At 49.2% G+C, this 14645-nt stretch overlaps 1 protein-coding gene across 1 annotated transcript in view; it reads left to right on the forward strand.

Annotated features, from left to right (window-relative positions):
• KIF6 (kinesin family member 6) overlaps positions 1–14645 on the forward strand; it is a 395266-nt gene that overhangs the window by 305752 nt on the left and 74869 nt on the right. The window contains exon 14 of the mRNA XM_061197444.1: positions 6332–6440. Coding sequence (XP_061053427.1) covers positions 6332–6440 — 109 coding nt within the window. The remainder of the gene's footprint in view (positions 1–6331; positions 6441–14645) is intronic.

Below are 14645 nucleotides of genomic sequence, written 5' to 3' on the forward strand. Positions count from 1 at the left end.
TGGGAGCCATCTATTACAGGAAGAGCGTCTATGCCAGGGATGATTGACTGGAAGAGGCTGCCTGAAGAGCTATGCTGACAACTCTAGTGCTGTAATTAGTTTCCCCAGCAAAGGATGCTGTGATTGGTTATCAATGTCTTCCATGGGTGTGAGGAAGGAAAGTGGGAACATGGGAGCTACATATGTGCCATCTCTGTCTTTCATGTAACTTCCAAAAACCTCCTCCTTCCTAGATGACAGCACCTACCCCACAGTGGGGGGGTGGGGAGGACAATGAAGACAGTATCTCAGATGTCCTTTCTAATCTTTCTGGGAGATGGTCCATCCTTTAGCACCTCCCAATCTCATGAGTTCATTCAGTCCAGCATCAAAGGACCCTTTGCTCTCCATGCTAGAAGCTGCTGACTTGTCCTTCACCCAAGTTTCAGCCTGAAGCCATCACTTCCTCTCTATGGCCCCACAGACCTCCTCGTTCCAAGCACCATTCCCAGGAATGCTGGACCACTGACCCTTGCCTTGGTCCTCCTATCCCTCCTGACCTTTATGTTTCATGCCACCTTGATAAGTTATCCCTTCCTGTCATCCAAAGTCTTCATTCCTTTCCCTCCCATTGGTCCATTCATTCTAACTTCTCCACACACTAGAGGATGGAATTCTCTTCTGGCTATTTGTGTGAGCATATTTTTGTATATTTCACCCAAGTCAACACTTACTGAGAAATTTCAGTGCATATAGAACTTATATCAGATACCAAAAAAACACACTCTATCCCTTCCTGTTGCTTCTCATTCCTGTATGCACTTCCATGGTCTACATATTGTAGGTATTCATCGTATTACTATATCAAAGCCATTCCCTTATCTTTGGTTTTGAAAGCTTCTGCTACCAAGCCACAGAGAGTGTAATCATCCCCTTCCTCCAGCCTTCTCCCTGCCTGAGCCCTGAATGTGCCTTCCCAGCTCTGAGTCTTCTCATGTTTTTAGTCCCAAACGGTGGGTTCACACCCCCTATCCCCTTGGAATCCACCCCATCTCTCACTTTTCCTCATTCCCTGTTGGTCTTCTTTTCTCCCTTTCTTTCTTCAGTCAGAAGGAAGTGAGGCACCACATGAATAAATGTCTTTCCCAAGGAAAATATATTTTTGGCTCTGATTAGCAAATCATTTTTCAGCTTGAATAACACCACTCTCCATCATTTTATTCCTGTCAATTTTTAAGCAATAGCTTAAGCAGTAGTAGGTTGTTTGGGGGCAGCCAGGAAAATGAGCTCTGGCCCAGGAGCCCCAGACTAAAGGAAATCAGACAGCAGGCCCAACGGCAGCAGCATAAACTCTCCATTTCCGTTGTTTTTTCTTTCCATCTGGTTTCCATGGGGCCCTGTGTTGGGGGCAGGGAGGACTTCCAAAAGTACTGATTTGTATTCTTTAGAAAAATAAGGAACCAAATTTCAGGATGGCAAAAAAAAAAAAAAAAAGAGCATTAAGAAATGTTTAAGGGACCAGTATCTAAGAACTTTGGGTGCCTATCATTTCCAGAAACCCAACTCCAAGGCTAATTTTGAGGGTACCTCATTGACTGCTGTTTCTATCTAAGTGCTCTTTAATAGGTATCAAAATCCAGAAGAGGTTGTACCTTCAGGACTTGGAAATATTTTCCATCCAACTCACAACCCAGAATTGTAATGTCCTATTTTGGTGCTGAGATTGAGAAACTCCTCTCCTTTAGGGTTTTTTGGGGTTTTGTTTTTTGCTTTGTTTTGTTTGAAATTTTATACTACCCTGTGATATTTTATTTACTCTCCTTTAGGTTTTAAACAGTCCTGTGATTCAGCAAGCCAGCAGGCTTCTGTGAGTCATCCATATTTTCTGGGATTTAACACTGGGACCTATGACTGAAATTCACTAAAAGGAAACAACTGAGAAGTAGAAATGGGCATGGCAAATCAGAACTCCTGAGGGCCAAAGCTGATGAGCCTCTGAGTTTGACAGACTAAACAGAGTTGGGAAGAAGGCACAGTATATCCATCTTCCCTTGCAAGCTCAGATCCCCCTGATTCTGGCACCAGCCTGAGACACCATCTTATGTCTCATCTTTGCAGGACCTCTTAGCTAATTGTCAAGAAATCATGGAGTTTTTCTTTGCTAGCCCGAAAATAGACACCTTCAAGAGTATTTGCCTTTTTATAAAAGCTTCTTGGAGTTGAAATTCACCTCTAATGGTAACATGTAGTGGGGAGAATATGGTGTTGGGTTTCTAAAATCACACCATACAGGGATGGACCCACCCCATAGCGTGATGGCTGAGAGAGGGAGAGCAGTGGGTGCGTGCCTCCCCTCCGCCATCGCGTCACAGTGCACTGTCCTAAAAGGAACAACGCTAAGTATCTAAAACATTCAATCATTCATTCATTCATTCATTCATTCAAAAGATATTTGATTGAGTTCCCCCTATGTGCCAGGTACTATCCAGGTGCTAGCAAGACTGCAGCAAACCAAACTGACAAAAATCCCTGCCCTCATGGAGCTTACAAATTCTAGAAACACTAACAGAACATATTAACATATGAAGTGAACTATGCAAACAGTGAACAAAACTCATGGTTCTGATTTTTCTGTAATACTGTAAAAAAGACTTCAAAGTTTTAGACAAGATAGGCACTAATAAGAGTACAATCTCGTGGGTAAATCTATTTCTACCAGGTCATTTGGAGGCCCACCACCTGCTTCCTCTATCAGGCATACTTTTCCCTGGAAAAACTGGTCTAAGAGCTGGTCTACCTGCCTCTGAAAGCTGGGCAGTTTTTTACCCCTTTATAACCATTTCTTTAAGTGAGCCCCAGTTTCCTCCTCTGTAAAATGAAATTATGACCAGGGATCACGGACAAGTTTAACTGGAATAATATGTAAGAAAGCACTTGGCACCATGCTTAGTGTCAGGTATGCAAAAAATTCATTTCTGAGTCACCCAAAGGTCATTCCTATCAGGTGGCAGAACCGCGCATACTAATCCAGTTGCCCTGTTAATCCACACTCCTCTGGCCCCTCCGCCTGGGATCTCTGCCACTTCTCCACCTCGCAAGTGCCGCTTCATCTTCAGGACCCTTCACACTCTCCCTGACAGAGCTGGCCCTCCCTCCCTCCCCGCCGCCCAGCGCTGGACAACACGCCTCCCTTACAGCGAGCAGCAGCTTCTTTGTAATTATTTGTTCACTTTTCTTTCTCCCTTACTAGATTTTGAACCCTTTAAGGGCAAGGATCATGCTGTAATCTTCTCGTTCAAGTTTATATCTCTGTCACATGCCTAGCACGTGAATAAATAAGATGAATAAATACTTATCGAGAGAATAAATAAATCGATGATAATCTCATAGCGAAGTGAGCCCTCAGTCACTGCGTGCTCCACGGCTCCTGTTCTTTTTAGTGCACGATGTGTGCTTAGGGGCAAGAGCTCTCCAGACGAGAAAGAGCTGTTTTGCAAACCCTGAGAGGGAAAGGGAGGTGGAGGTATCTCTTCAGTAAATAAAAAGCTTTTCATTAGCTTGGTGGCTGGCCCCAAACTGGAGTGAGAACTGGTCTATTAGCACAGTCCAAAAGGGGCTGGATATGGGCTCTGAGCCAGCAGAACGGGGATGGACAAGAGTGGGACGGAGGTGGAGCCGGGGTCACGCACCGCAGCTGCCTGTGGGGTCCCTTCCACGTGCCCCTCCCTGTGGACCCAGCCTCACCCTCCACGTGGCAGCTGTGAAGCCCCAGTAGGCTTCCAGGCCTGGCTTTGCCTCTTGGCCTTCAGTCTATGGGCATCCTCACCACCTCACCTTGACCTCCCTGAGCAGACACTTAGGATGCGAGCTGCTGGGATTACAGCCATCACACTCATGTCCATTCACCTGAGGTCGTCACCATCAAAGAACACCAATGCCAGAATCTTCCTCCACTGTAGCAGGAGGAAAGCCAGTCCTGTGTTCCTGACGATAAGCCCATGGCACTGCAGGACCCCAAGTGCCTTTTAAATCACCAAAAATATCAAATACTTCCAGTGTAACTATCCCATAATGTGTACTTTACTAAATTTTAAGTCTTTGAAAGTTGGTGATTTGTGTATAATATGTCATGGCGCTGGCCCCAAATTTCTTAGCACGACCTTCAAAATTCTCTGCAAAATGCTCCCGAACTACCCTCCTGGGCTTATCTCCTCTGTGCGCCCCCTGTCCCTTCTGCTCCCACCGCCCGGACCCCTCCACACCTTAGGGGAGGCCCCCTGGGGTTTTCAGCTGATTGTAAGTTCTTCCGGGACCTACTGCCGTATCGGCATCATGGGTGCTGGGAAACCTCGCCCTGGCCTCTCCACCCAGCTGTCACCTTGGGCTGTCAGCTCTAAAAGAAAGCAGGGCCTGGGAGAGTAAAGGCCATGAATGCTTCTTCTTCGCTGCAGCTTTCTGGACAACCCTCCACCCCACCTCCACCCTTGCCGCCTCTGGTTGGTGGAAGCCCTCTCATCACCTCCTGTGTGGGAAGCAATCTGGGGGTCCCACAGGCAGGCGGATTCCAGTGTAGTCTTGGTGGAGCTTTCCCTCTCCCCCAGCCCTAGTCCAGAGAGACTCATTCCTCTACCCTCTGTGGTTAAAACAAATCATAAACATGATAAATCATAAAAATGACGCAATAAAAGGCAAACGTTGTCAGAGCTGGGCGTGGACTAGGGTGGGGACAAGGTGTGGAATGAGCCCTTTGGCTCCTGGTGGGCTCTGCTGGGCCAAAGCACTTTCTGGCTAATGTCTCTCGCGTATCAGGGCTCATCTTTCTGAGCATCGCCCAAACCCCTTCTCAGGCCCACCCGACTCTGGAGTGTGCGGGGCAGATGTGGAGACAGAACTGAGATGTGCCCATTTGCTTCTGATTGGAAAAGGGTGGGGTGTCTTTGTGTGCCTCACCATTCAGACATTCTTCATGGTGCTATTTTTATCAACAGTAATCATTAAATTGGTGTCAGATGGGCTGGTCCACTTCCTTACACCGGGGCTGGGTGATGGGACTCCGCAGGTTTTTACAGGCAAAAGATGTGGTATGTGGCCCACATGAACGCACCTCTGGAACCCTAGGTCTCAGAGCGAGTCCCTCTGGCCCTCGACTGTGTTCCTATGGCAACGAGAGCAAGGCTCCTCATCACTCCTGGTTCATTCCTGACCCGATTCATTTAACAGACATATGTTGAGCACCTTCTAAATGCCAGACATTGAGCAAGACACTGGGGACTGACAAAAAATATTATCTCTACCTCCTAAGAGACATGCATTTCGTGAGAAAGGGTTGTCGCATGAAGTGGCAGTGTCTACTGGGCTGTGCATGTCCCAGAAACACAGTGGAGGGAGGATTTGTTTAGTCTGGGCCTCACAGAAAACTCCATGGAGGTGGTAGCACTCAGCCAGGGCTTCAAAGATAGAGTTAAGTGGATGAAAATACAGGAAAGGGAACCAAGGGCAGAGGCATAAAAAAATGACTCCATAGATTTATCCAAAATCCAGCTGTGAATGCAGCTGTCACCATGGGAGTCCCAGACCCACACCTGCCTGGAGCCTCACCCTGGGAGGCTGCGAGGAAGAAGGCTTCGGGGCAGGAATGCCATCTCCTCACTCCCAGGGCCCTGGCCGTTCTGACTCTGGTTTCAGAGTTTGGCCCCTGAGCAGGGCCCAGCAGCCAGGCTTGGCCTGTAGTGGCTAAAGGGACTCAGGAGGTTGAAGTTAGACGTGAACCAGGAACCTCCACCTCAGTCTGCTTGCGGATCTTGTGATTGAGAACTTAACTCTCAAGTTAGAACTGGGGCCTCTCACTAGACACAGGTAACAAGGATGAGTCATTCTATGGAGACTAAGGGCAGAATTTTCTAGACTCTAAATCTTTGAGTTGGGATTATACTTCTTTTAACTACATGCCTGGAAATTCAGGGTGAAATTTCACAGAAAACCAAAATGGGGCATAACAGGAAAATGGGCAGAAATGTGGCCCTGAGTGATGGCAGAAAGTGCTTTTGCAGATGTCCCCGGACATCCAGGGCTTGGCGCTCTGGTTTTCATTTCCTCTGACCAGACATTCCAAACTCCACCCCCCACGAGTCACGTGGATGCCCAGGCTCAGGCCCACAGGGCGCGGCGGGTGTCACTGAAAGGGCCTCCTCGGCGGCTGGCGTTGGCCAGCTGGAAGAGCCTGGGGTCACCTGTCTGGTCAGGAGCCTCTCTGCTGTGGGCCTCTTTGGCTTTGCAGTCTGACTAAAGTGACAGTGAAATTAATGGGATCCTGATGCTCTGACTGAGGCCATTTCCCTGTGTCTCCAAACAGGGATGAGAGAGGAAATGTCATTAGGACGCCAGGAGGCTTTTGAAATTTTCAAGAGGGACCATGCTGACAGCGTCACCATCGAAGACAACAAACAGATTCTGAAGCAGAGGTAAGGCTGGCGCGGAGAGCAGCTGGTCCTCCAAAGCGTAGCTGGGCCAGCCTAGAGAAAACTTGATTTCTGAAAGAAAGGCACAAGGTGTGTGCAGTTTCACGTTGAATGACATCCAGCCTGGTACATTTCCCTCCCATACGTTAAGCCTCATCATCCCAGTACCGCTGGGTAAGCAACGTTAGAGCAGGGCTGTGACTGACAGCCACAATTGTATACAATTCTCACATCCCACATTAATTCTCATCAGCCTGGGACTCTATTGCTATTTCACTGCTCCAAAGGCAAATGAAAAAAGTGTCTACAGACCAAATGATACATCTTAGAACTCCAGGCCCTCCGGCTGCTCAGGAAAGCCGTCCTGTACTTCTTGGTCAAAGGAAGTATTCACATGCCCATCCTGTGACCCGGACACCTCTGGTGTGTTCCCCAGGCCGGAAGCAGAGCAGGCGACACCATCTGCTGACAGGTTGTCCAGCAAGCCTGTGTTCTGGACCCTTTAGAAAAAACTTAGAGGTACATCATTTGTTTCAACTAATCCATGAATTCGACACATGTCCTCAAACTGGATGTGTGGCTCTAGAGTTCAAAAACTAGAGTTCTAGACTGCGAACTCTCAAATGTCACATATGACTCTGCATCTCAGCACACAGTACATTTTCAAAAACTATTTGTTGAATTAAAATGAGATCCAGGTTTGAGAGTCATATGTTTATAAATGTTTCAAGGAAGCATGAGAAGGGGATGAGCTCTCTCAGGAAAACATGTGGAAGTACAAGGGCCTGGAGGGTAGAACCACAGGGAAAGCTTTCAAGGAAAGGGGTGGGGGGTAGGGAGGAGGCCATGAGGGAGACTGAGAAGAGGGGAAGAGCCAGCAGGAAAGACCTGCCTGAGAGCCAAGAGGGGAGACGGCTCCCAGAAGCGTGTTGTCGGGGGTGTCAGATGCTCCAAAGAAACAAGCAGGAGGCAGCAGGCAAGTGCATGGGGAGTTGGCAGCTGGAAGAGCACGGGTTGGGCGCTGGGAGGGAAGGGGCAAGTGAGAAGGAATTGAGCAAAGGAGAGAGGGTGAGCAATGTGTTCAGAAAGCCCGTGAGGGGTGGGAGACATTTGTAAAAGAAAAAGGGAAGTGGCCTGAGGAGAAGGGAAGTTGGTTTCAGAAGGGGAGAGAGTTGGGCAAGATTGTAGGCCTCAGGCAGAAGCAAGCCAGTCGGGGGGAGAGAGAGAGCAAGAGAGAGAAAAACAAGGGAAACACTGACCCAGCAAGGCTCCAGGGAGCCGGGCGGTAGGGAATGTCAGAGGGAGGGGAACCTGGAAGGAAGCCTGAATAGAAAAACACAGCAAGATGGGCTGACGCTGATACATTCAGAAGTGGAAGGAGAAGTGGGGAAAAAGAAAAAGGAAAGGCAAGCTGCACTGAGGGCCCAGCCCGGCCCGTTGACCAGTGACGTTTGCACTTGGTGGGGCGTGGATCCCAGATCACTTTAGGAATTCAGTGAAGGCTGGAGCAGCCCTCTGGGGCGCAGTGCACCCCTCCTAACCAAACAGGTGTCTGCACCCCCTGTGACCCAGCAGTTCCCCTCCTGGGTTTACAGCCATCATGCCTCAGTATCTATGGGGATTGGTTTCAGGACCCCCATAGATACCAAAATTGGCTCGGGCTCAAGTCCCTTATATAAAATGGGTAGTACAGTCGGGCCTCCAAATCCACAGGTTCTGCCCACGGATCCAGAGGGCCGACTGTATCTCCCAAGAGGTTCTCACGGATTCAGGAGGGGACATACACAAGGATGTTTACAGCAGCTCTGTTTGTGTCCGAGGAGCATTGGAGACCTTGTGGGCGTCATCCCTGGGGAAGTCAAGAGGTAGAATGCTGGGGAGCTCTCTGTGCAGGCTGCATGTTAAGGAGTCGGATGTGGCAGGTGGGAGATGGATTAATGCACACATACAAACAAGGACAGCACTAAGTAAGAACACACAATTTATGTAAATTATAAACAGATGCACACAAAGCAAACACAAACAGCTGAACAAAAAAGTATACTTTAACCTACTTTGACCATAAGAATGGCTGCCTCTGAGGGGAGCAGAATGGGAGCCCAACATGGGATATGAGTGATAGATGAATAAAACAAGGGGCAGGGAGAAGATAAAGTGAATCTAGGGAAAGCTGAAGACTCTGTCCCCAGAGAAATGGAATATGCACATCCACACAAACTTTAGCCTGTGAATCCAGGGGTTTCACAAACTTTCCAATGCTTCTCCCTGGTGCAGGCCATGTATTTTCAGCAGAGTCAGTTGGACGTGTTGAAGCAGGACACCTGTTCGTCTGGAGACAAGCATATGAAGCTGGATGACAGCTGCCTCGTCCAGTGACTTCTGAGGAGCTCTCAGCTGTGTCCACACCTCAGGCTTCATAGCTTATACGGGCGCCTCGTAACCCTTGCTTCACAGTAAAATGACCCGTGGAGCTTGTAAAAGCTACCAGAGCCTGGGCCTGACTCCCCAGATATTCTCACTGAATTAGGTAGAGCCTTAGCATCCATTCGTTTCAGGATTCCAACATGCCACCAGGTTTGAAAACCACTGGCCAGACAGAGACCTTGTCCAGAGACCTCGAGACCCAGAACCTCTGCAGGAAAGCCTCAAAACTCCACAGGTTAAACCAGTTACCAGGCGACTCCTCTGCACGTTCAGGTTGAAGAACCACTGGCTTAGGAAGAACATAATACTTTGTGTTCCTTGTTCTAGATTGGCATGGCTCCAGGATCGGGCTTGTACCCTTGAGTTTAGGTCTTTCTCCAGCGGGGGATGGGTTGAGGGGATGGCAGGGATGAGGGTGTTGTGGGTTTCCAACACAGAGCTCACTTAACTCTAGTAGAATAGTAGAGTTCTGACAGCCCACGGGACAGATGTGCTTTGGGGTTCAAATACATCTAAATCACACAGGATGGGCTGGTAATAATGGTGGTCCCATCTTCCTTGTGGCCATAAAGCAAAGGAATTAATGAAATTCACACAAAGCTCTCCTCTGAGAAGAGGTTTTCCCAGCAGTAAATCAGTCTTTTAAAATCAAATGAAAAGTCAGGAGGCCAGCCCACATTTTTAAAATGTCTACATCTGTTCAATGTTACCAATTATTAAAGGAATATTTGGTACTGGGGAGAGTAAGCCATGACCTACTCTTTTCTCAGGATTGGAACCTCTTTTCCATTCATGGAGAGTATTCAATTATCAGATATTACATGCTCATAACTGCGATGGCAGAGGACAAAGAGAAATGTTTTTATATGAAAACAAATAACTACAACCAGTGCTCCAATAGCAGACATCAAAATAAAGCCTGACTTCCATGCCTCCCTTTGGGAAACGGTCTGCAGTAACCCTGATCCCTTCCACAGATTTGCTCCCATTCCCTCTAGTGACCAGGAGCACCACGTGGACCATCTATGGGAGGACTGGCCGGTCCTGGGAATACAGACATGTGCCAGAGGGGTGTTCCTCAGGGCGGCATTAAATTGCTGTTCCCTAACCCTACTTCTAGCAGACTTCCTCTTAGAAAGTCTTACCTTTCTGATAATCCTCATCCACCAAGACCCACGGGCCTGGCCTTCCGCTTTATTCCCTGCTTCTTGCATCAAATAACTCTGCCATCCGATGGCTCAGGCGTTGAGCCGTCCTGTTGGAAAAGTCCATGAAAGAGGGGCTTAGGACCCCACACATGAACCTTGGTGCAGCTCAGCCTTGTTAGCCAATGGCAAGTAGCTTCTAAGCTCAAATATAGGGACTATTGGTGGCCCAGATCCCTTTGAATTCCCTCAGCTCCCTCAGAGCGCAAGGCTGATGCAGAGATGCAGGAGGGGACCATCAATGGCTCAGACATCAGTGTTACTTAGTAGGAGCGATTTCTTCCCCTTCTTGCCGGCACCCTTTGCTACCCCACAGGGAACTTCTAGCGCATCTCAGCTCTGCCCACAGTCTGGGGAACGTTGTGCTGCCTGCCTGTGACGACAGAAACAAGATGTTGGCACATTAATGGGATATTTACCCTTCGGTGAACTAGAGCACGTGAGCCAATTCTTAAGCCGGATTTTTCAATAGAAGACAATTCAAGTAGAAGTGCAGTTGAAAATCACTACATTTTTCAGGCATGACTCATCCTCATAGTATATAATAATATGAAGAGAGGCTGGAAACCCCATGCTTGGCAAATTCCAGTGCCCAGGCACCACACAGCTAACTTTCTTTTGTGGCAGATCTTTCATGCAAACTGAATCCCCTGTCACTGAGTCCCATTAAGTAACAAAAGAATAAATAAGTGGGGAGATTAGCTGCAATTGGAAACAAAGGCGTTGATAATGTGAACTAAACCAAGAAAAGCACCCCTTCACTCAGTTGGATCCTTCAGATAGAGAATAGAACAGCAATCTAATGCCAATGGGAAAACTGGACCAAGAGTGGCGAGAAATCTCGTGGAACCATCTGGAAATAACGGCCATGACAAATAGGAGTTCCCTGGTTCCTATTAGACTCCAGTTTTAACCTTTATTATTTTGCCATTTGTTTTTTGTATTTACACTTTGTCTCGAACAAGAATTGTGAACTCTGAGAGCAGAGGTTAGATTAGAATCTTCTAAGCCTCCCACAGTTTTTTAAAGCAGTGCTGGCCACAGAAATGGTACTCAAAAACACTGCTTTTTGGCTTGAGAATGACAATTTGAAATTGACTTTGAGAAATCTTAGCAGCCAAGAAAAGTGTGTGAGAACTGCTTCCTAGAAGTAGGTGAATGCAGCAGCGGCTTCCGGAGAGTCAGGGAAGGAACCGCTCAGTGGGAGGCAAGAGGGCAGCCATCTTGATGGGGAAATGGGATGAAATTTTCTATTTCGGTATTTTTAAAAAGTGTAAAGGAAATGAAAGGTGGATCTTCATCACAATATAACAGAGGCAGCCAAAGTACCATGTCAGGGACAAGTCAACAGAGGAAAGAAAGGGCATAGATACAGACTATACAGACATACGGTCTTTCTCTCTGATGGGGAAGAAAATTGGATGTTTTTTCACTCTATGAATAATCAACATATTAAGTTAATCACCCTAGACCAGAAGACAGGAAAGACTGAAAGGTAGGAAATAGCCCAAAGGCAGGCAGCATGAATGCAGGGAGCTGAGCAAGCAGTCGTTGAAGTGGTCTGGGGGAGAGCGACAGCTCCTTCCCAAGGCAGGTGGAGTAGGGTGAAGCTCAGTGGGACGTCAGGATAGGTACTGAGGACATAGAATGGGCGAGACTCCAGGGCTGAGTGAAGGATCTAATGGAGAGCAGGGCAGAGGATGGTGTGCAGGTTACTGGCATGAGCACCTGGGTGAGTGGGTGCTGTGCAGCGAGAGGAGAAAGGATGGGAGGAAGGCAGGGGGGTCTTCAGGGAAGGGCAACAGTTCTGCTCTAGATCCCATGGGTTTTAATTATCTGCAGGGCATCAAATGGGCAATTGGATAGTGGGCCAGGAAATGAAGCAGGGCCGAGAGGGAGATCTGGGAGGTGTCCGTAGAGGTGACCGATGAAGGCACTGCCTAGAGTGGAACGAACAGAATGCCCAGAGAGAAGAGGTAGCTTGAGGAGAGGGTCTAAGACTAAACCCTGACCATTACCAACATCTAAGGAACAGGCTGCAGAAGAAAAGCCTGAACAGGAGACTGAGAAGCAGCAGCCAGGGAGAGAGGGCAAAAAACGGAGGTGGGTGATGTAACATGGAAGCCAACGGGAGAGAATTGTTTCTACTCTGTGGACAGAGCCTGGCGCACAGTGGGTGCTGTTGGGTGGGTGAGGGCTGGATGTCACGGGGAGCCAGGCTTGGGAAGGAACAGCGAGAGCACTGCGTTCCTTCTCCCTTCCAAACCCAGGCCTCGACCCCAGGTAGGGCTTTCTCTGCGTGGGCAGGGGGGAGCAGAGCAGTCTGCCGGGCCCCACTCCTGCCCCCAGCACCATACGCTCCTCAGGTGGGGCCACGCAGAGATTCCCCGATAGGAATGTTTTGGCACTGGGAGTAGGAGACCCTCAGGGGCTCACAGGTGGTACTGGTTGGCACTGGGAGTAGGAGACCCTCAGGGGCTCACAGGTGGTACTGGTTGGCACTGGGAGTAGGAGACCCTCAGGGGCTCACAGGTGGTACTGGTTGGCACTGGGAGTAGGAGACCCTCAGGGGCTCACAGGTGGTACTGGTTGGCACTGGGAGTAGGAGACCCTCAGGGGCTCACAGGTGGTACTGGTTGAGTCTCAGCGGCTCCCCAGCACCAGCCTCCTCCCAGCAGCCTCAGATATTGTCCAGGAGGGCGGCACCCCTGGGGAAAGTCAGCACAGGTTCAACCACCTGGACCACATCCCTAATGGCAATGTGCCCCTTTTAGAGGCTCAGGAGTCAGGAGGCTCCCCCTTGGGAAGATCAGAACGCGGGCTGGGGCGGGAGGAAGGGGAGGGGGCGGGGCTGAGGGAGACTTGGGCTGGGAGGTGTGGAGGTGCAGGGGGCCTGGGAGGAACAGGGCAGAGGTGCGGGAGCCACCTTCTTTCTCATCTCTCCCGCCATCCCTTACTCCCCTCCTTCCCCCTCAGGGCTGGGCTTCCTTAGGCAAGAGTTTGTCTTGACAACCGGAGATCAGGAAAACATGTGGGTGGGGTGGTCTGGAGCAGTGACAACTGCAGCCTGAAGGGAAAATGGTCTGGCGGAGACAGGACGGCCCTCAGCCCGCACCTCTTCAGTGGGAAAGCCCTTTTTAGCTCGCGCTGGGCTGCAGAGGAGAGCATGGAACAGCTCGTGGTTCCCGGTGGTGTCCACCAGCCCTGGTGTGGGGCGGCTCTTTGGAGACGGTCGACCGCAGCACTAAGTAGCTCCTCGCCGTGCCCCCACAAGGCACACGTGGGCACCGCCCAGGCTGGGGAGCTCCCTTCCAGGCCTGTGGGAGCTTCTCTGAGCCGGGCTGCTGCGGTGATGGCCCATTCTGCCGGCAGGATCTTCCCTCCTCCAGCTCTACTCTGGTTTCCTCCAGCATTGACATGAATTTCAGCAGCTTTGCAGCCCTGCTCTTGTGTTTTCCTCATTCCCAAGAATCTAAAGCTTCCAGAACTCTCTGGAACAGGCAATAAGAGGGGCCATTCATTGAGCAATGGAGGACTATCAAACCCCATGAAATCCTAGGTATTGGGGATGGACGCAGCAACCACCAAACAATTAGAGCCCCGCACTTGGCAGAACTTCAAGTATGAAGATAGTCCTCATCTGAGTGGCCCGGACCAGACCTCAGAGTCTGTCTGCCCAGGAGACAGAGGCCAGAATGAGCCCACAGAGCCCAGCACAGTGATCTACACATGATATGAATGTTTGCTGAGCTGAATTCAGTCTTCATGGCATCAAATGGGATTGCACTTCTCTCTGAAAGGTGACAGGCACCAGCTGAGGAAAGGACATATGTCATCTGTGATGAGCCTGAACACCCTTAATAAGGAGGCAGAGGTGGAGTCCCAAGAAACCGAACACTAAGAGAAAATTTAGTCCCCTTCCCTGGAAACATCTGTCTGCAATCTCAGGCCTAGCAGACACATTCGGAAAATAGCAGTGACATCATTCACGCCTCTTTTCCACCGAGCCTGGAGGCTTCGGGGCACTCTGACCTTTGCTTATGTTGTTCCCCTGCCTGGAATGCCCTCTTCTCCCCACTTCCTCTAACAAACTCCTGCTCAACAAAAGCGTTTATGGATGAAACAATGTGACATCTGAGAGTTACTGGGATCCAGAAAGATTTGGGGATGGGGCATTGACATTTCATAAGGGCCCGCTGTGTGTAGGGGCCTGGATGGCATGGTTTTTACAGAGGCCATTTCCTACACTTCTCCAGCACGAGGTTGGGCTCTCAGGGGGCATCTCAGGAATACCTGTTAGAAAATAGGAGTCATTAAGTAAACTCAACACAGCATCTGGTGCACTAGTGGGCAGCAATCTAAGATAGTGGAGAAGTTTCTGATAACATAGGGAAGGACTAATAATGCTAAGTAAAACCAAACAACCCAAAGCGCAAAAATCATATATATGGTATGATCTTAGCTCTGTAAGAACTGGCCAGAAAGAAGACTGGATGGATCTCAAAATGAGCTTATTTCTGGGTAGGGGATAATTAGGGATTTTTTTCTTCTTGTTTTTATATTTCCAAAATGTGATTGA

The sequence above is a fragment of the Eubalaena glacialis genome, chromosome 7 (genome assembly GCF_028564815.1).
Source record: "Eubalaena glacialis isolate mEubGla1 chromosome 7, mEubGla1.1.hap2.+ XY, whole genome shotgun sequence".
Lineage (NCBI taxonomy): Eukaryota > Metazoa > Chordata > Mammalia > Artiodactyla > Balaenidae > Eubalaena > Eubalaena glacialis.